At 30.9% G+C, this 22,434-nt stretch overlaps 1 protein-coding gene across 2 annotated transcripts in view; it reads left to right on the top strand.

Annotated features, from left to right (window-relative positions):
• Positions 1-22,434, top strand: part of LOC129967077 (heat shock 70 kDa protein 12A-like) — an 86,955-nt gene that overhangs the window by 26,454 nt on the left and 38,067 nt on the right. For both annotated transcript variants that reach the window (XM_056081742.1, XM_056081740.1), the window contains exons 2-3: positions 20,916-21,095; positions 21,334-21,662. In XM_056081742.1, coding sequence (XP_055937717.1) covers positions 20,916-21,095; positions 21,334-21,662 — 509 coding nt within the window. The remainder of the gene's footprint in view (positions 1-20,915; positions 21,096-21,333; positions 21,663-22,434) is intronic.

Genomic DNA, 22,434 nt, shown 5'->3' with positions numbered 1-22,434 from the left:
CATTTCTTAGTTTAAGCTTAATTTGCACAGTTTTTGATTCTATATTTGTGGACTTATTTTTTCTTTCTTCTTAAACCAGTAACGTAACTGCAAATACATTGTTTGAGAACTTATCTGATGATAAGCATTTGGATTCTAATATCGGGTTTTATGAACGTTTGCTTGCGTTTATGATATGGTAAAGGAAAAAAACCCGACTAAGTAGATATTCTGTAACGTATAGGACGATCACAAAGTCTTTTTCCTGATTACGAAATAAAATTTTATAAAGCTTTTAATAAAAGCAGTTACGTGAGTAATTTCAGTGTGAGCATTTCTGTGTGAGCAAGGCGGTATTCGAATTCTTGCCAAGCACTGTCACCATTTTGATTGTCACATTAGACACAGTAATTATGAACTTTGGATAAGTCATACTTCTGACTCTCCGACCCGCCTCGATGGCACACGGATAAAGAAAACTGAATAACCGGACCGCCGCAACAGCAACACTGGCGGGAACTGTGGTTGAATCCTAAGGGCCATCACCGGCCACGGTACAACCCTTCCCGAAGGAAGTACGTCCCGTCATCGATGGGAGGAGCCAAATCCCCACCTTTTTGTGTATCCTCCAGGGTGGGTAGTTTACCATACCAACCACCATACCGGAAGCATCTCATCCTCTTTTCGAGGTGCCCCCCCCGGTGGTTTAACTTTGAATATATCAATATCTTCGTACTGTCATAATCTGTCCTTTATGTATCTCCAAATTTGGCGTTGAAGAACAACAGCCGATTTGAATTCATGGCAATTAAAACCAGCTTGAGTGGTTTTCCCAAAACTGTCTTGCATACTTTCTAATGAGAATGTTATTCCAGTGAACGCGTTGCATGGTATTCACGTACTATAGTTATGAAATATGAATTTTTGGTACGAATTTAGTAATTTTGCTGACTCTATCGTGTAATCCTTGGCGAATATTTTTGGCGATTAATCTCTGTATGGGTTAAAAATATCCTAAAACCGAATTAGGGTTTTAGACAAGTTCTTCCCACACGATTGAAACAAAAATTTGACACGAGCTACGCTTCAAATCACATAACAAATTTGATATTATTTCAGTATTGTGTTTTTGAGTTAGCGCGTTTACGCGTTTCTGTTTTTCATACAGCCAACCCGTTTTTGGATTTAGCTCAAAATTTGGTAGATGTTGTGGTGAAAGCTTATAAGCCAGTTAACAGCTACGCTACACGACCGATTGGTTTCGTATTGTGGTTATGTTACTGGGCTGCGAACCGCAAGGTCCCAGGCTTTATCCTCGCTCATCCTAATTCGGCAACATTGGTGACCCGGAAGTGATCTTTCACCACAATGTCTATGCTAAAGATATTAAATCCGTGTACCGAATTTTATCCATCTAGTTTTCTTGATTTTGTAATTATCGTGGACAACAGAAGCAGCTGGACAGACAGACTTCCTTAGAACAGATTTTGCACAAAGTTTGATTGAAATCTTCAAATTTGATTTTAAGCCCATATCCTAAATTTCATCCGTCTGTCTTAAATCGTATTTGAGTTATGTTTGTCACAGACAGACAGACGAACGTTTTCTAAAAATGTGTTTTTCGAACTCAGGAGGGAATTCTAAAATGTGGAGATTCGTCAAAATCTCATGTTCGAATTTTTTGACGATTGCTACACTTTCTCTATACTTCATATACGAGAAAACAAAACCTTAAACTTTTTCTTCCTGTGATTCCATTTCGATGTAAAATCACTATCTCTGCATTAATCGCTCTATCTGTAAGATTAACCCTTTAAAGGGCCATTTTTTTCTAGCCATATAATGTTAAAATATTTTTAGGCTTGAAATTAGAATAAGAAAAGAGATTCATTCAGCTTATTAGATAAATTTAATTTGATTAATTAATTAATTTGGTTAATTAATAAGTAACAAATCAAGACGCATCATTTTGTGTGAGATAAAGAAATGAAGCATCTAAGTTTCTGTCTTTCTAAAAAAATTTCTCTTTCTAAAAAACTTATGCCAACTACATAATTTCATACAAAGATTGATATATTTGGTGGGAAGCATACTTCCCATGGCCCTAGAAAGAGTTAAAAAAATTTAAGAACACGATTATTCTATAATAAAAAATTTATAGTATTATATTCAAACATTCTTTTATAATAATTTTTGTAACCAAAGAAAGGCTTTATGAGATAATTGTCTATTATTTGAATAATAAATTGACAGGAAAAATAATCGGTTTCAAAGAGATTCGATCCTTTTGTTCGAAGCATCGTAGCATCATGATGCTTTAGGCTTTATATTATTTTCAAAATTATGTTCTTAATTATGACAACAACGATGACGTGAAGAGCAAAAAAAAAAAAAAAAAAAAGTATTTAATATCATCGCATTGGTCATGAATACAAATCCATTGTTGAATAAAACAATGACTTTTCGAGATTTTTTTAAAAAAATGTATTGTTGTAAAATGTACTTATATATATATTTTTAATCATTTTTCAAAATTAGAAGAAAACAATTCTACAGAAATAAAATGAAAATCACTGAAAAGCGAATTATTTTTTTTGAAAAATTTTAAAGTGGTCTAAACGATTTAAATGAGATATTTAAATCGTTTGATAATGAGATATAAAATTTAAATGAGTACGAAGCTATTTAGGACAGATTTTAGCATTGCGATTCATTTTTCCTTAACGTATAATTAATATTTAAAAACTTGTTTTAATTAGACCTATCTTCTAAAAAAGAATTACGTGCTAAATTTGGTTCTTTTAAGTCAAGCGAATTTGAATCATAGAGAATGTTGTTTTGCGTCACGCAAGACTTTGATAGACTATAAATAGTATTGTATTAATTATGGTTTCCCCAGTTAGGATCGCTGTTTAAAGAAGGTTATTACGAGATGTGAGTTTAATTATCAAAAAGAAAACGCCATGGAGTTGTATATGTTTTAAGGTAATCGGTTGGATAATCTATTGATATGGGATTACAATATGTTTTTTATTATAAACCAGCCAATTTCGGCCACCAACTTAATGATTGAATTTCATTTCAGTTCAATCTATTAAGATTTTAGTTTAAGCTAGTTAAGATAGTAGTGTAGTTTTTCTGTTCATTGTGTTTTTTAACTTCTCTGTTGATGTCATCTAGCATATGATTGCATGCGATTAGCGCCAACTTCTTTACCTTATTTATTTTACCCTAACTATCCAATGCATTTCTACATTAAAATGTGAGTTTTACATAAAACTCGCATCTAATTGGATGAAATTATGCAGATAAAAAAATTAAAGAATCATAACTGTAACCATTCATCTGATCGGGTATGTTACATGGCACATTTAATTTCTTGGATGGATTTATTTACAGTACTTTAAAAACTTGATGAAATAAAAAAAAAAAAAAATTCTTTACAATTTCACCAAAAAATAGGAAAAATAAGAACAATCTCCGTTCATTTAAAAGTTTATTTTTTGTGGAATCTTTTTGATTTGATCACAGTATTTATTTATTAACATAATAATATTTATAAGTTGATGTACTATTTGTAAAATGCGTGTGGCATCATTCCGAATAAAATTATTATTCATCACTGGATCTAGAGTTACAAAATTCGGTTCGTAATTACTTTTAATGTAATGCTCACTAAAAAGAATGGTTCCAAAATTTTAATTATATCTTTAATTAAAGGTTAATTGAAATGTAAAATTTTTTCCTCAATTATTTCGGAATATATTAAAATTGCTCAGAAATCGTTTTGATTGCCATTTAAAATTTAAAAAAATAACCTTTTTACTTCCATCAAATTTATTTCTATGTAATTTTTTCTTCAACTTGATAAATTAAAAAACTATTTTTTAATGGTATTGTTCCACAATAGTTTCCATTATTTTAATTAATGGATTTTTACTTTGCTTTTTTGCGCGCTCTTTAGAATAGTTTTAAATGTATTTCTCTTTTTTTGTGCTTGTTATAGTTCTGTATAATTAATTTCAAATTTCAATTGAATAAATAGAAGAAAATAAATAAAACCTAAAAAGTTATTTGAGGTTACCATAATCATGCTATGATGTTTCGCATTAGATATTCAAATCTATTTTTTTTTTTTTTTTCCCGATCGTAATTCAAATTTACTTTTTTAATAGCCCTGGAACTGGGACTGGAACTGGGTCGTTACAACAAAATAATTGACTAAATACAGGCAACTACTTTAACTACTTTAAACTATTACCGGAAAGACGCAGTTGATTGACCATCATTAAAACATACAATGGAAGCACAATATATTTCATAACATTTAGTAAAGTTAACGATTCCTAACTAACTTGTCGGTCTAGATTGCATTCAAATTTACGTTACAAAACCGCACATTCTTTCAACGACATTTTTTTAAATCAATGATCCACATTCGAGTTCCTCATTTACCTTTCAGCGATTACAAACAATTAATTACAAGAACAAAGAACCTTGGCGCGCTGTGTGCTCGTCCTCATCTTAATATCCTAGGTGATTTAGTTCCCCGTTTAACCGTTTCCACAGTTTGCTGCACAGCTATTTGAGGTTGACCCGATCTTCTGACTTACTCTTCTTCTGGTCCTGTGTTCGAAGCCAGCGAGCGTTACTTTCTAAACAAAAGTTGACCCTGATTGTGGAGAAGGAACAATTCGCTGCTACAACGGACCCTTCCTCTTTTGCTGGACGGCATTCGGTCACTTATGTCTTGAAGACTTGTGATGCGGTTGGTCGTTTCGAAGTGTGCAAGGCTTGATGTAGATTCGAATGTCTTAAACTGGATGGATTTTGATTGTTTTGTGAAGATGTGGTGTTGAATGGACTTTTAAAACATGTGTGTTTGCTCTGAAGACACGAAATATACATTTCAAAAGTGTTTTATTGCTTTTGCATTCAAGTATCGAATTCAAGAACTGTAAGATTGATAAAAGTTAGGACATCGATATTAGTGAGGTCTGTCTTAAGCAATTCAGAACTGTGAACTAATTTATTTCCAAAATTCTAACAAGTGTTTTCCTGAGAAATATTTGCAGATTTTTCTCATTTATGAATGAACTGGAATATGAAAAGTGCGCATGTTTTTACGTATGTTTTTAAAAGAGCACGCCATAAATGCTAGTGCCTTGTTTTTCTTTAGAAAGCCGAATAGTTTCTGTGAGCTTTTCAATCATAACTTTAGATATTGGAAAAAATGCTGTTTGATTTTATAATTTATTGTTATTTTAATTTATTTGCGGAAAAATATTGTCTTCTAAGAGTGTCTAAAGATAATTATAGAAGAAGATTGTGACCTTTTAAAAGATCTTGCAAAAAGGATTATTGAACTTCTATTTTCATGATATTGATCTTTTTTGGTGGTTAAGCTGTTGTGTAAGAATTCAATTTTTGTAAATTTACCTAACCTAGCTTTTTTTTTTAAATTTTGATTTTTTTTTTAAATGCATATTGTTGAAACCAACTATCGATGCTAATACACTTCGATGCGAAACAACACTTCAGAGATAATTTCACGGAATGTTTCTACTTTCAAATAGGAATTAGCTCCAGTAATTGTTGATAAAAGCAGAATTTGTTCATGATAATTAAGAAAATCGCTTCATTTTGGGACTGGTTGTCCAAAGTTACTCGTTGTTCCATTATTTCTTATCTATTGAATATTTTTTACCCCTGAATTACGGTGAAAAAAATCACCAGCAATCAACTTCATTTCTTCGCCAGAATTAAGACAAATACGCCAAAGAAAGTGTTATTTTCCCATAATTTAGAACGGAAATTTCAATTTAGACTACTAAACAAAAGCAATTCGAATTGCTCAACATAATCTTCGAAGAATGCAACGAATTCGTTTCGCGCCAAGGACTCTTGTTTCCTGAGCTGCTCTGACCATTCATCATTTTGTCCGTCGTTGAGGTCAGCTCTGTTTTCGTCCCACATGTTTCCGATGGACGTATGCATTACTATGGAACTGGAATGGACGCCGAAAACAACATGCATGAGTGGAGCTAAACCGAAAACGTGCCGGTCCATGAAAGGTAAGGTTATCATATTACATCGGAATCGGATTATACCTATCGAATCGTATCTGTCAAATCGATATATTCTTATCCTATTGTATTAAAATTTAAAGAAGTCATGTCTGATGTTAGGTAATGGGTTTACACCGTGACAGATGTGTGCATTGAAAATTATTTTTTTCTTTGAAGGATTAAACATGGGGAGAAATTACTTTTATTTTTCATTAATAAAAGTAATCAAATTAATTTCTTTTTGCTTTTTAATTTTTCTATCAATACTTGATTTAAACTTAAAAGAATCGGATAAATATTGTTTCAATTGAAATTCGAATAATATGTCATCAGTGCATTTCATTGCCTTTGTAAAATTTTCTAACTAGTCATGAGGTTTTGGCTATTAAAAAAAATGTGAATAGCCAGTTCTTTAAAATAAATAAAATTTTTAAAATTGTATATTATCAAATAAATGACGGTTATAATAAACGATTAAACGACCAGAGTACCGCGATCGATACAATAATCTTCATCGCTTTTCGCCTCTGTTTTCTACGTATGACTTTGAAGCTGCATGTTATTGTAATGGAAGTCATAAATTGTGTTGGCCGCTCATTTCTTCACTTTTTAGAACGGTTGTTACATTTAATGCTTTTGAGTTTGAATTTTAATTATGTAACTAAATTTTCTTACTTAACTTATATATTTTATTGAGTGATTTGGTTGTCAATAGATAAATTGGTGCAATCACTTACTATCAGCACTACACAAGTTTCAGACCTGATTCTTTTGTTGTTTAAACTTCTCTACCATTGATGTGGTACTGAAGTGAAAGTATGCTGTGCTGCTTATTCACATATCGCCCCTGTCATCTGATCATTGCTGACATTTACGAGACCCTCTTCAGAAGTCCTTGTGTGTCTTCAAAATGGGGTGTAATTTTAGTTGATGAAAACTTTTTTATTATTATTCTGCATTTTCGGCAATATTTTCGAGATTCCGAATAAAGCATCTCCTATAAACATTTAAAATAATGATACATTATTTGGAAACGATAATTAAAAAAAAAAATAGGCAAAGAAACATTACAGCAGATATCATACATTCTAAGTAAAATAATTTAATTATATATAATTATAAAACGAGAAATAAAATTATGTTTTATTAAAATCTTATAAAATCGCGCATTAAGTTTCATTAAAATGTTAATAAATGTTAGATGCGCTGGGTCTTGTGGGAATACGACAAAGGCCGCGAAGACATTTATTTTTCTTTATAATGTCTGATATGACGAGGGGGGGGGGGGTCCGAATAAAATTCTATGCACTTAACGCTTAATTGACCTCAATGCGCTATCCACTGAACCAACTGAATTATTAATGTTTGTACTGGAAAGAGGTTAATTATCAAGCAGGCACTTTTAATTTTGTATTTTCATTTCATTTATAATCATTCAAATTTATTCAAATCAAAATTAAATATTGTTTTAATTTCAGAAAACTATTCATTGGGATTTTTTTTCTGTGCATTCAAAATCCCATACAGACTAGCGTGATTCTAATGTATATTCTATTAAAAGAATACTTGGAAAAAAATATTTTTTATTGCCATTTTGTTTGAAGAAGCTTTTAAATATTATTTTTAATATATTTTTTTTATATGCTAGGTATTGAAACCATTTCAGTTGAATTTTACCCACTAATAGATGTTACGGTTTTTCAATTTAAGATTAAATTTATGATTTAAATATAAAGCTACTTAATTATATATGTAAAGAATAAAATTACATTAGGTTACATAAAATATAAAGGATAAAAATTACATATGTAAAGAATAAAATTGAAATCCGTAAAAAATCTAATTTTTGAAATTGTGAAAATTTTTGCATTACCTAAGGGTTTTTTCAAGGTTAATCCGAACTTGTTATGAGTTTTTCTGTATGGGGAATGCAGTAGCTTAGCGAGGGCAAGTAGCTTCCGGCCCATAATATGACACCCGCCCCCCCTTCCCAGTTATAACCATTAGCCCCCTGTAAAAAGGGGTTGTGTGGGGCGACTGTGTGAGTTTCATCTTTATATGAGCTAGAAGTCAGACTTCTGCCCTCGGATGCTCAGGGGTCTTTACCCTCAGAAAATATTGCGCACCGTTTCCGTGGTAACGCGGACACGACATCATCAATAAATGTGTTGTTGTTTTTTATGGCACGTGCCATGGACAAGCCCGCTGTTCGAAGACAGCCGATTTTAGCCTGAGTGGGAGCGCCTCTTGTTTCTATAGTAGCGCCATCAAGGGCCAAGAGAACGACTTAGCTACACACACGTCACAACCCTTTCTACAGAGTGGACTTCATTCACGCATATCATTCACTCACAGATCGTAATTTAGACCTGAATCAGAGAACGATCACCCCTGATCCAGTACCCCCAGTGGTATTACTCTCGACATGGAGGACTTTGTGACCACGACAGATATATACGCGCGTCGGTCACCACACACGCGGGGAGTCTTCGGCCGGCGGGGTTCGAACTCGCAACCTAAGGGACGCGAATCCGACGCTCTACCAACCAGGCTATCCCGGCCTGCTATCAATAAATGTAAATGTGCCTATTATATTTTGGCATCATTGAAAGTATAATGCCATGTCCTGGGTGTTTATCATTGAGATTTCATTATATATAGCTTTATAACATGGTATAAACATCTAATACATTGTTTACAAAACAGTCCATAGACTGGTGTCCTTAGTATCTATAATCTCAGCCCGTCCCCACCGTCCAACAGCCCTTCCGCCAGCGAAGGAGTTACTTCTTTCTTCCTTCATGGTTGGAGATCATGAAGGCAACGTCAGCAATATCATTTCTGAGCCTTCTTCTGTATGTCTGAAATTGCTCCCAAGTAACCAAATTTTCTGGAACCTTTGAGACTGTAGGATCAGAATGGTAACTATTCAATACGGGGAGAGGTGGGGGGCTATTGGTTCGACAAATGAGCATAAGGGGAAAAAAAAAAATCAGATGTATGTAAACAATAACAATGTTTTTTACTATTATCTTTTGTTTTTCTGTCATCCTAATGTAAGTTGATTATATTAAGATGACTATTTCCATTGAATAGTTAAAATAAGGGAGAATTCTTTAGAAGATGCTTTTTTTTAAAAGGAAATTTTATTAAATTTTTTATTTATTTAAAAAGTAATTTTCAAATCTATTCTTCACTTTAAATTAAAAAATCAAGATTGTTAGGAACATTTAATTCACATTCAGGACAGTTATCACTTCAGGTCAAAAGTCGCGAATGTCCACCAAATCTTGGATTTTTATTCACTTTATTGAAGAGTATATTTTTTCGTTCATTTTAATATATATATTTTTTGCCATTTGTTAGAATTTAATTTTCAAATCTATTCTTCGCTTTTAATTAATTATCAAGATTGTTAAGGACATTTAATTCACTTGCGGGGTAGTTGTGACTTTAGGTGTAAAATAGCGAAGTTTGATTCTGTTCACTTTACAGAAGAATATATCTTTTTCTTCCTTTATAATATCTTTTTTTATCCATTTATTAAATTTTTGATTTATTTAAAAAATATTTTTTAATCTATTCTTCGCTTTTAATTAAAAATCAAGATTGCTAGGGAGATTTAATTTATATTCAGGACATTTTTCACTTTATGTCAAAAATGGCGAATGTCCTGGCGAATCTTAGATTTTTGTTCATTTTACTGAAGAGTATTTTTTCCCTTCTTTTTTAATGTCCTTTTTGCTCCATATACTAAAACATGCACATTTTGCATAAATAAAGAAACAATCCACAGATTTTTTAACAACAAAAAAAAAGCATATTTTTTTATTTATATTGTTTCAACTAATGTCTTTTAACAATTGTTCCAAAAAAATTATCACCATTTCTTAACTAATGTCAAGATGTGCATTAAAACATATTGAATACAGAGCGTGAAAAAAATTCAACCATATTCTGATAACGCTTTTCAACGAAAGTAAAGATTTATTAACATTTCTAACGCCTTAAACATGTGTTCTGTACTGCATTTTCCCCAATGCTTAGTCTGCATAAATAAATGCTTGGCACACATCCCCATTTCCGAGACAGTTACGGGTACAGTGTAACCGGAGAAGAAAGGAATGTTTTCCATCAAGATAACCGATGGAGCGTTCAAGTTTCTCCAACCACTTCACAAATGGGGCGGAACTTTCCTTTTCAAATGGATTGTGTTCCTCGGCGGCAGAGAATGTCTGGGATTCTCTTTTTTTTCTCACCCCCCCCCCCCCCACAACAAGCGATTAAAGGTGACAATGAAAGTGTGCAGACGATAACGAGGGACCCGTCTGAATTGGAGAAAGAACTTTTTGAGCATTTTAGTAATTCACTGATGATTTCAAAAAAAATTTTTTTCTTCACTTACGTTTTTTTATGTGAACTTTTTCACCTTTGTAGATAAGATTGGATTGAAGGATTCAATAGTTTGAAAAATGAAAGGGGTGGTTTTTTTTTCTGTGTGTGTGTGTGAAAGAGAGAGAAAAAGAAAGAAAATGTTTTTTTCCCCCCCGATCTGTCAACCGAAAGATTTTTTTTTTTGGAATGCGAAGGATTGTTTGATACTAAAATACAAATAAATTACTATTACGCGTATTTAATTTGTTTTCTGCATTTTTACTTTTATTGTTTGTTTCCTTGGTATTGCAAGCCTATTAAAATTATATTGCTTTTAATTGATTCGATATTACTTAATAACGATTTAAAAATATTTTACCATAATAGTTGCGAGTAAAATTTTTCAGTTTTCTTGTATTAATTATTATACTGTAATAATGCGTCATTATATTAATATGACATGATTGCTTTAAGGATAGAAGCCATTCCCATTTCATCATAGTCATAATACAAATGCACTACCTACGTTACTTGACCTATAAATCTAAGCATATTCTCTTCAATTTACATACTTCCATACAAAAAATTCATATTAAGTTTTTAAAAAAATCCTAATTTCTTGTTGTATTTTTGTTTCTAGTGCGTTGATGCGTACTAATAATAAAGACGAATGTGCGTGGTCAAACCATTTGGTCTAAAGATACCAAGAACTTGAAACATATATTCTTTGGAGTTAAAATGTGCATCTCTGATGGATTCATTTGGAATTTTTAATTAGAATTTCAATCAATAAAAATATCTGACATTTTGGGATTTTACAAATATTTGCTGTGTCTTCTCATAAGATCCCTATACTTCACGGTGGTTCTAACTAGGACCGAATCAAGTCTTCTATGGGCCCTCAGACAAAGAAAATATCGGGGCCATTTTTCCCTCCTAAACTTTCAAAACCAAATATTTTTTAATTGACTTTTATAGTTTTAATTAACAAGTTCTGATGAACTGAAATGGCAAAATGTTTAATTGTAGGTTGGTTTTAACATAACAAGTATGTAAACAATGTCAGTAAAAATATCGTTGCGGACGCCTTTTCTATTACAATTCACTCAAATGATCAAAAGATCTCCAGATGAGTGATATACTCATGAAAAGGTGTATTAATCAGTGTTCTTAAATGCAATTAACGACCTGATTGCATATCACAGCTCTTTATTAACGGACAAACACATTCAAAAACAAACTACACTATTTACAAGATGTTGCCATACAGTACAAGCTAAATCAAAAAAAAAAACAAATAATTCTTAAGTTATAGTTGGACGGTTTGTATTCAGATATTGAAAATAATATTGCACAATCTTAAAATGAACACATACATAAGACAAAAAAAAAATAAACAGAGTGAAATATTTTACAACATGTTACAAAGTATTTAAAAAATGCAAAATTGAAATTTAAACGAAGTAGTAAAAATAAATAAATAAATAAAATTATGTATAAAAACGAATATCGCCTTTTTCTCAAGCATGTAAGCAAAATTACTGATAGTAACATTTGTTAATATTCACAAAATCTTATTGTGTGTATATATATATATATATATATATATATAAAAGAAAAAGCATCGATATACTGATACATGAATCAACAGCTGTAGAATTCAAACAGCAACAGAATGTTTGAGAAAAATCTAACTACTTGATCATCTACTCTGAATTCGTAACAGCTCGGATTAGATCTTCATTAAGGAAAATGCGAGAAAGTGACTCCTCCCGCTAGTTTTCGTCTGTTAAAAGAATAAGAAATGCATAGAAATTCTTTTGAAAAATAAATTTCATAACATCATTACAGATAATCTATCTATAATTTTAAAAATTTGAAATAAAGAAATTCGGACAATCAAATTTACAAATCGGTTACATAAATTAATAAATATAGAATTTGTAAGTTAAAAAGACATAAATATTGCTGAAAAATTGTGAATGTATTTATTTATAGATTAGGCCATCGCTGAAATATAACAGTACAAATTTTTGCTTGTTTTTTTTATATTAAATAAATATTGTATCTGTTTGGATGCCTTCATTTGAGGAAATTAGGCCATCAAAGACTAGTTAATTTCTCCACATGATGAATTTGATTTCCAAGAAAGTTCCTGTCGCTTATCTGATGATTCAGTCGAAGAAAAATCTGATTTTTTAATTTTTTTATGCAGTGGAGCATGATCTAATTCGACCTTAGTTTTAAATTTCGACATCCTGAAATAAAGCCCTATTTTTGTTTTAAACTGGAAAAAAAATGAAGCAATTCAAATGGAATAAGAATATTTCATCTTTTTAGCGTCTGATTTAACGTCTAAATAAATATTATATCCTTTTACATTCATCATACATGTAAAACTGATCTGGATGAGTTAAAAAGCTTTTGAAAATAAGTTTACCCGAGGGAATAGATTAAAAATTATGCCATTATTCGATTTAATATGCAGATTGAAGTCTATTAAATAAGCAAAAGTTTAATAGGAATTTTATTATGACACCATTTTTCCACAAAACTCAATTTTAATTTCGTAATATTTTATCGTCTGCTGTTTTTATAATAATATTTTTTGTTTTAGTAATGTAATATTTTATCGTCTGTTGTTTTATGCTCCAACAAAACGATGAAATTTGTTCGAAATAAATTATTTTTGCTTGTTGTTTTGTAGGATATGTCTCTCATGTTAAAATATTTTGCTATATGTTATTGCCTTCGAGAAAGTATATCGATATCTAATATAAAACAAGAGTTTAAGAATATATTTGATAATTGACATAGATATATTGGTTTCCTTTTCCGCAATGTTTGTATTGATAATTTTGGTATGTTCTGTGCTAAAAAAGGTATGTTTTTTGCTAAGCTATTAATTCTACTAAATAACACTTTTTTTTGCAAAAATATAAGTTCATATAACACTCGCATACATTCCTTTTATTTTTTTCTTAATGAAATCTGCTTTCACCAAAATTATATAAATGGATTTCGTTGCAACCAAAATTTTACCACTCAGAGTTATGATAACAAACTAAACTAAACGTTTTTTGAAAAACCGTCGATGGCTGATTTTCTCCTTAAAGTTATTAATATTTGTCACACTGGCACTGCAAATTTTGTTCACAAATACAATAAATAAATAAATGTAAAAAATGAAAAAAAAAGAGAATGAGACAGTTGATTGAATAGTTTATTTTTCATTAATAGAAACATGGAAAATAAATCAAATCAATAGTTGTTCTTTATACAAATTATTAATAGTGTATTTTTTTCTAGAATTTTGCTAATATGTTCTAGCAACAGCTCTTCGTATGTATTCATGTTTTCCAATAATGATAACAAAAAAATAGTTCATTTGCTCACGAAAGCTCTACTTTTCTAGTTTTCATTTGAATTTGTGTGGATAACTTATTTTATTTTAAGCATCATTAAATCACTTCTTTAAAACCAATAAAACATTGTGAAAAAACATATTAAATATAAAACAATATTAAAAGTCCGGTGTAAGTATTTCAAAGTCTTAACGTTTCCTAGCAAAGGATGCAATATTTCCTCACTTCAAAATCGTCTGCGTTAAATTTTTGAAGAAAATAGTCACAATCAAAGGATAAATTGTGAATTGTATGAAATGAAATTGATATCGTTAAAAAAGTAAAATTTGAATTTTAATATGGTGCAATCTTTTTTGTAAGAATTGTCTTTCAAGTTATTGTGGGAGAAAGGCACAATTTTGGTTTTAATTTAATATTTTGTTAATTTTGAAATATTGACAATATTCTATCTTTTATTTTAAATTTTATTGATGCAAAATTCGGTTAAATTCGGTATAATTGTTTCGGGAGAGATGTGGAACATGCATATATATCCATAAACATTTTAATTTATATTTCGATTAGTTCCGCATAAACAGTATTAAAATAATTTCGCATTAACTTATAACGGAAGCTTGCAATTATTCAACTAAAAATTGAATTGAATTTTAATGTTATCTTCCAGATTGTTTCATGAACCGATTTTTTTTTAACTGGAAAAGGGAAAAGAATGTTATCCTCTAAATTCTGTGTTCGTGAAAGTTTAAATTATAATTTTAAATAATATATGTAATATATCTAAATATTCTATTATTTTCGCACTTTCTTGTAGTCTTCATCTTTTTATTCTTCCCCTTTTTTTAATTCTTCTTTCACTATTACTGGGTAACAAAAATATCTAAATAATTTACGCAAATAATTGAGGAGCAAAGAAAAAAAAAAGCTATTTTCTGGTTATGTTCTATCACTTTTACAATTGCGTGTGACTCGATTAATGCTCCTACATCTTCAAGTGAAATGCCAACTTTTATAGTTTCAGTAGGTATCAAGAAAAAACGTAAAATACCTGGAAATTTATAGTGTTTCCATTAATGTAGTAAAATTATTGGATTTTTATAATTCTTGGAAAATGTAAATAACATTATATTTTTTATTTCCCAAAAATTATAAAAATCCAGTTGCATAAATTTTACGTTTAGATGGCATAACAAAATCGATGGCAGTCTAGTTGCTATTCCTAATAAAATTTCCACTTTTAATATTTAAAATTATAGAGATATGAATTGTTACTTTTATAAACAAAATCAGTAAATTTTTGGTTTAAAAAATAAAATCAGTATGATAAATTTTCAGTTTCATCTTCGTTCGAGGACCGCTGTGGCCTGGTGGTAAGGTCTCGACCTCGGCATCAAAGGGCTTCAGGTTGAAGACTCGATTCCACAAAAGAACCGTCGTATAAGCGGATCTGGTGCACGTTCAGTCCTTCGCGGCGAAACGTCCTTCCGCTAGTGCGGCACGGAAGTTGGGAGAGAGGGTTGCCAGCTCAGGTGTCACCCTCGTTATCTGACCGCGGTTCGAAATTACGAGGCCCGTCCCAAAATAGCCCTAACGTTGCTTTTAAAAAATGGGTCGTTAATATAACTAAACTAAACCATCCCCTTTAGATGCTCCTGGGGTACAGTCCACTGAGTAAAACACTTTCGATTAAGATCTGCATCATTCACTTTTTATCGAAATTGGAGAGAAAGAAGAAAAATTATATTACTTTTTTTTTTTCATTTTAATCATTTATGTTTTCTATTGTTATCGACATTACATCCGACCGTCTCTATCTAATAAGGCGCAACACCCCCGGGGGGGATTACGAATATCATTTCTTGAAGGCTTTTTATAAAGAAGATCAATACATTTTCGATTCAGTCGTCGAAATAGCATCAAAATGGCGACATCGCGAAATGATTAATTTGATCAAAAATAAATGAACCAATAAATAAAATATTGTAGCTACTCTTGTAATGCTAACCATAACTGACTATGATGACGTCAGAGAAAGCGTCCTCTGAAGCCTTGTGGCGCTATGACTCAGTTCAAATCTAGCGACGGCATGTACTGCATGCTTTGATCCATGCTCTTACTTATCTCTTAAACTTATTCAAAGTTTTGCGTGCAAATTGTCTGTGTGTAACGTAACTGCTAAATAAATAACTGTTACACTAACTCAGACTTTTTACTGAACCTATTCACTACCTCACACAATATAAAATTAAAATAAATATACTTAACTAGTTTTCTAGGCAGTTATTTGCACTCATGTTAATAAAATATAATAACAAAACCATATACAGTTCGGTAAAAAATCGTATTTATAATGTCTGAATCCTTTTAACACTGAGTAGTTACAAATCCAGTTAACCAAGCACCGGCGTTTTTAACGGTAGGATTCTATTTTGAGTAGTAAATTCCAGAACCAAGCTACTGATTTCCGTTGGGAAGAGCTTTTTTTTGTTGTGTTGTTGCCGCTGCATCGGTAATTGCTTCTCATTTTTGAAGCATCGTGCGCATGCGATTGCATATTGATGTCGAATCATGCTCACCCGACATTTTTGCCGCGGTGCAGTTAATTTTGTTGTCACGTGTTTGCTTGTGTGAGTCCTTGGGGTGAAAAAAAATATTGTCGACGTAATCATTGACCACGTAGCTCATGGGGCAAGAGTGTCACGCTAGCAGTGGAACTGAATCACTGTATGCTATTATGTTGTGTAAATACAACGGTTATTGTTTTTGCACGATTCCAATGATTTCGCGTTCTTTTTTTTTCCTAACCAAGAACTGCATTTTTGGAGCATTAGAAATATTACTTACTAGACAGGGGTTCTAAACATTTCCTTCGAACAATTATTTTTAATTCATGCAAAATTCCATAACCTCTTTTCTATCGGAAACTTTTTCTCTATTTTACTTAGTATTTGGTTTATAATAAAGACAACTTTATGTTGTAATAATTCAAATGCGATTTATGAAATTATTTTTATGAAAAATCATTATGTGGTTGCAGTTAGTGAATAAGTGTTTACTTTTAGATATCATCAATCAAACATTTTAATAAAAAAATTAATTGTTTTCTTGCTGTTTTAAAGACAATAATAAAAAATATTACTAAATCCTAAGAGGGAAAACTTATTAGGCTGCAATTTCCTAAATAGTTTTATTAAAACGGTTTAACGCTAAGGCTGGGTGATTTTTTTTGTATAATTATAATAATTGCTCAAATGGTACCACAAATAATGCTTAATTAATTAAATTGGAATAACCCAGAAAGTGGTTATAATAACTCTTCTAGTCTTTATAAATTGGAGTTGGTGCAAGTGAAAAAAAAACAACCCTACAATAATTGAACATTAAAGACATCAAATGTTGGTTGAAATAAAACAAAAATTAAAACAATGTGGTTTGATGCTCTGTATGAAGAAACAAAAGAAGAAATGATACAGCGTATAGAATGTCACACTTGGGTTCATGCATTGCTCATTGGTGTGAATTTGTGAATAAAAACGTGTTTTTGCTTTTAATAGTAGTACTCAAAGAAATTAGTGAATCAATTTAAGAAAACATATTTTTCAGTTTCATCAGTGACACAATATTAATATACTACTTCTTTTATTTTTTTTTAAAGTATGTCTCCTAAAAGTTACTCGTATTGTTTTAAAAATAAAGAAATAAAAACAATATTTTGATACTTTTTATTAAAATACTATCTTTATCTCTGTGCATTAAAATATAATTAGATGGTCAAAACAAGAGAATCACAAACAACTGAAATCTATCTCTTTACAGCTTTCTAATAAATTCTTCGAGACGTGCTAGTACTCGAATGTTAATTTTTGTGCTTTTTTTTCCATGGTCTTATGAAACATGTTATGACTCAAATATTAATTACATTATTTTGAAGATTTATTAACTCTATACAATCTTATTAGTTGTTTTTCTTTTATTAAAATTTCTTTCCTGATCGCTACAATTGAAATAGGTTTAGGTACCCCAAATAAGGCAATTTTTCCTTACATAAATCTGAGGATGGCAGTTGGTTTGATTTTGAATAGTAAACTCTTCCACTTTGTATATCTGGATAGTGAATCCAAAATCCACTACCTTATTGCTTAATTTTATCCTAGAAGTCGAAGAAAAAATTGTCTCATTCAAAATAAATAAATAAGACTCGGCATGAAAGAGATTGAGTCATTTCAGTTTTTTGATGGATTTTTGTGAAATTTAAATATTTTTTTTTTTATTAAAGTTTGAATAAAGGTGATAAAATACTAAAAAAATATATGTGCTGTTAAAACCCCTTTATCACATGTAATATAACGATCCATAATTTAAAATTTTCCACATTTTGAAGATTATCGATGATTATATGTTTAAATTTGATACATTCCACATCAGAGCTCCTTAATTATAGATCGTGCACGCAAAATAATAATCATTATTTTACAGGATTTTAGACCATATCAATGGCACCATCGAGGAAGATTAACCAAATAGGAGAGAATGAAGGATTGTTGCTCGAGAAGTTCGCAAATTGTACAGACTAAGTCTATGGCAAAGGATACCGACGTGCTCTGATTGGTTTAAGCCTTGGCATCTTTTTGGCAATGTCTTGCCAAAAAGATGCCATACCGAAATATATTTTTATAAAAATAAATAAAATTTGTGAATTTATCCCCCCCCCCCCCTATTTTTTACGGTTTACATGTAATATTAATCTGGAACACATAAACAGCAGAAAAGATCAAATCCTGAAACCTAAATTCAGGAAATATAAAAATTACAATTTATTAAAAATATTTTTTGTATGTGTTTCTTCTTAATATTATTTTATTATAACCTAAAAAATTAGCTACGAAATCACATATTCCGTTAAAGCTTACATATTTATACGTTTTGGGCATTCAGTAATCATCTCCCCATATGTAGTTGATGGGAAAGTAACAAACGGTCAGCAATAAGTTTCAATGACGGCATAAATTTATCTAATAAAGGCACGAAAATCATAGAAAAATAAGAATTATTTAATTGCTGCATCATATGTTGAGTAATTACTTTCATTTAGTTTTTATACTTCTGTGCATAAACAACATTAGTTAATTGTATTACTAGTAATATTTAGAGAAAACAATTATATTAATAAAAATTAGATCGTGTTGATATTCACTCGTATCTTCCATAAAACTAATGAAAGGTACAAAGTTTGAGCCAAATAAGTGAAAACTAGACTATTATGAGTGCAAGACATTGCCAAAAAGATGCCAAGGCTTAAACCAATCAGAGCACGTCGGTGTCCTTTGCCATAGACTTAGTCTGTACAATTTGCGAACTCGCGTTGCGCGATAGCGCCATTGATTGACTAAATTAACGAAATTCATAGCTTCTTAGCCAAGTCAATTTTAATTGTAGAAGAGTGCAACTCTTTTTTAAATGTTAGTATGTCAAGAATATTCAACGAGATATGGTTAATAAGTCTGGGAAATAGTATAAAAATCTAGATTTCATTATTTTTTTTCAGCAGTGCAGTTATTGATACGAGCAACATGATATATAATTCCATATATCATTTAGAGCATTTTTTTTTCTTCAACTAGAATTATGCGCCTATCTCTGATTTAAAAATTAGTTATTGGGCCATTATTAATTTGAACTCATTTTTAATGCCAATTATTATCATGTTGAGAGAGAGAGAGAGAGAGAAAGAGAGAAATAAAGCGTCTGAGGGCAATAATTTTAAAGTCTGAATCTATTTTATTTGGACTATAAATTATAGCTCACTATAAATTCACAGTACTGAATTTCAAGTTCAGTTATATTAGTATTCCATTTAGAAATAACAGGAATTCCATTTTAAGAGGTCATTTTTAATCATGATTTGATGATGAGGACTATACTTGACACCTGTTTACTAATTTACTGTGCCTTTCTAGCGAGATGACTTAGTAGTACTTTAACGGACTGAGAGCAGAATAAGACTTTCTATACACTTATTTTTGCTCAAACTTGATTTTGAATGTTGAACTTTTCTTCCCGAAATTCTATCGTAAAGCTATTCATGCTGAAAGAAATATTAAGTGAATGAAGTTATGCCATCGAAAATCAGCTAAACTCAGAACCGGATTAATAAACCTTTAAGTTTGCAAGTCTTGGAATCTGTTATCTCCTCTTCGAACATTTAAATCCAAATATTTTTTCACTAATTTTTAAATTGAGACTTTACTGAGATTAATTTATAGTCTTGATATTAGTCATTTCGTGTAGCAAATTTAGAGAAACTGAAATACCAAGACATTTAATTGCGGGTCGTTTTTAAAAAAACTGGCTTAAATATATCACATTTAAAACAATATTTAAAAGCATTTTTAGACAAAAAAAAGAAAGAAAAATATCGTAACTTTTTTTACATTATCTGAATAACATTTATTTCTTGGGGATTTTTTTAAATTATATAACATAGTATAGTATATTATATAACATTAGTATAGTATAGTATATTATATAACATTAGTATAGTATAGTATATTATATAACATTAGTATAGTATAGTATATTATATAACATTAATTATATAACATTTAATTATATAACATATTTTTTAGAATTGCAAAATAGTTTAATATAGAGCTTACAAATAAATGGTCATTAATTGGGAATATCATTAGAATAATGTTCCAAAATTTAAACTTGATTTGTTTGAATAAGTTCGATTGCATGGGAAAGCGCAAAATAAAATAACTTTGAAAATACCACACACACAAAAATCTCGAGATCAAATTAATGGCTTACTATAAGTATTAATTAAATAAGTATTAATCATAATAAGCTTGTCCTGATTACTATTTGAGCTCAGCAGCTCAATTTTTATCTAGACGTATAAAATTTTGTACGCATATTTGTAAAAACTCCAGTTTGCTGCATAACAGACTATTCACAATGCAATAATTGTTTTTAAAAAGTGCTGTGCCAGAATTTTTCTGTAATTTTTGAACAAACACAGATTTTAAGAGGTTATATTAGAATCAAATTCCATTTTTACCATTTAAGACCCAAATCCATTCTATGTCGTGTACGTATTCTGCTTTCATTTTCAATCTTGTCTTTGCAGATGCCACCAGTCAAAGCTATGCCAATCGAGACGGCTTGCCAGTAAGTGCAGAAAAGAAGCCTCCACCACCTGCTAGATCTCTCGTCTGCCAGGAGTGTTCCGGAGGGACTTTCTTCGGCATCTACCACACACCCACATCCAGAAGAAAAACTACAGAATCCCTTCCCGTTGGACCACCTCGTAAGTGATATCACAACATTTCTTAATTTCGCAGCAAAGTTTTCGAAAAGACCCCGTGTAGCACAGCGAAAAGTATATCATTTTTTTAATTAGAAACTTTTATTTTAAATCAATCCTTCTTAAATTTTAAAAAAGGAATCCAGTATAGATTTCTAGTTTTAACTATATCCAACTCCTCCAAAAAAATCTCTCTTCCTTACATTTTCAAAATAACTAAACGATTTCCTCCCCTTTCTAGCCAATGAGAGTCGCTGGGAGCGAACATCCCTTCCGTCGCAGTCCACCTTCACTTCTACCACCCCCACGTCTGTCCTGAGCTCTCTTCCCGCCAATAAAACTTTCCATTACACCCCCGAACTCCGCTACAAGCCGGTGTACTTCGGCGACCCCAGATTCCGGAGATACAGCTGCGGTTACAGTGAGCGGAGACCTTCCGCGGCGGTGTCCGGACTTCAGGATTTTTGCCGGACTATGCTAACGCCCAAACAGCCGGACATGCCATCTGAGTTCAGTGCACAGAGTCAGACTCAAGAGAAAGATATAAGTGACAAAGTGAATGTTGATGAGGCAAGGTTTTTTCTTTAATCGTTCTTTCAAAGCTTTGTTTTACTTTTTTAATGTAAAATCTCAGATGAAAATTTATAATTCTCTTCATACTTGGGTTATAGTTGGTGACTTAGTGTCGTGGATAACTACTCTAATATAATGTTTTATCCTTATTCAATTAATTATCTATTTTAAACATAAAATTAATAATTTATATTTAGGGTTATAGTAGACTTTGTTTACTTGATTTGAAGATTTTGTGCAGTCATTTTATTGTTTTCTTTTATTTTTAACGTTTTCTTTTTCTTTTCATTATTATTATTTGTAAACAGTTCATATTTTGTCTTCAATATTTCGATTCTGCAGACCTTATTGACGCTAACAAAATTCTTTTAGTAAGCATTAATTTTTGAATTTTTTCAACCAATTTTTATATTACGAAATACATTTTTATATTAAATTTAAGAGATTAATAAATTGGTAACTGTCTATGATCCTAATCTAGGCCATATTAAAGACTGGGCAACTGCCTAGGATCCTAGTATAGTCTGGATTAATAACTGTCTAGGATCCACACAACGTTGAGCAATCTTGCGATTTTTCTTTTCCAGCATTATTTTCAGAATAATTAAATTCCGTGTTTTCATTTACTTTGCAAGGGCCATCATAGTTTTATTTATTTTTTAAAAAATGTTTAAAAATTACTTTTAAGAGTTTTTTTTAAATTAATATTTTTATTATTCTTTTTCGAGGCACTGAAACCGACTAACTTGATTTTTAGCCACAATTAAAA

The sequence above is a fragment of the Argiope bruennichi genome, chromosome 4 (assembly GCF_947563725.1).
Source record: "Argiope bruennichi chromosome 4, qqArgBrue1.1, whole genome shotgun sequence".
NCBI lineage: Eukaryota > Metazoa > Arthropoda > Arachnida > Araneae > Araneidae > Argiope > Argiope bruennichi.
This window is presented reverse-complemented; position numbering and strand designations above follow the sequence as displayed.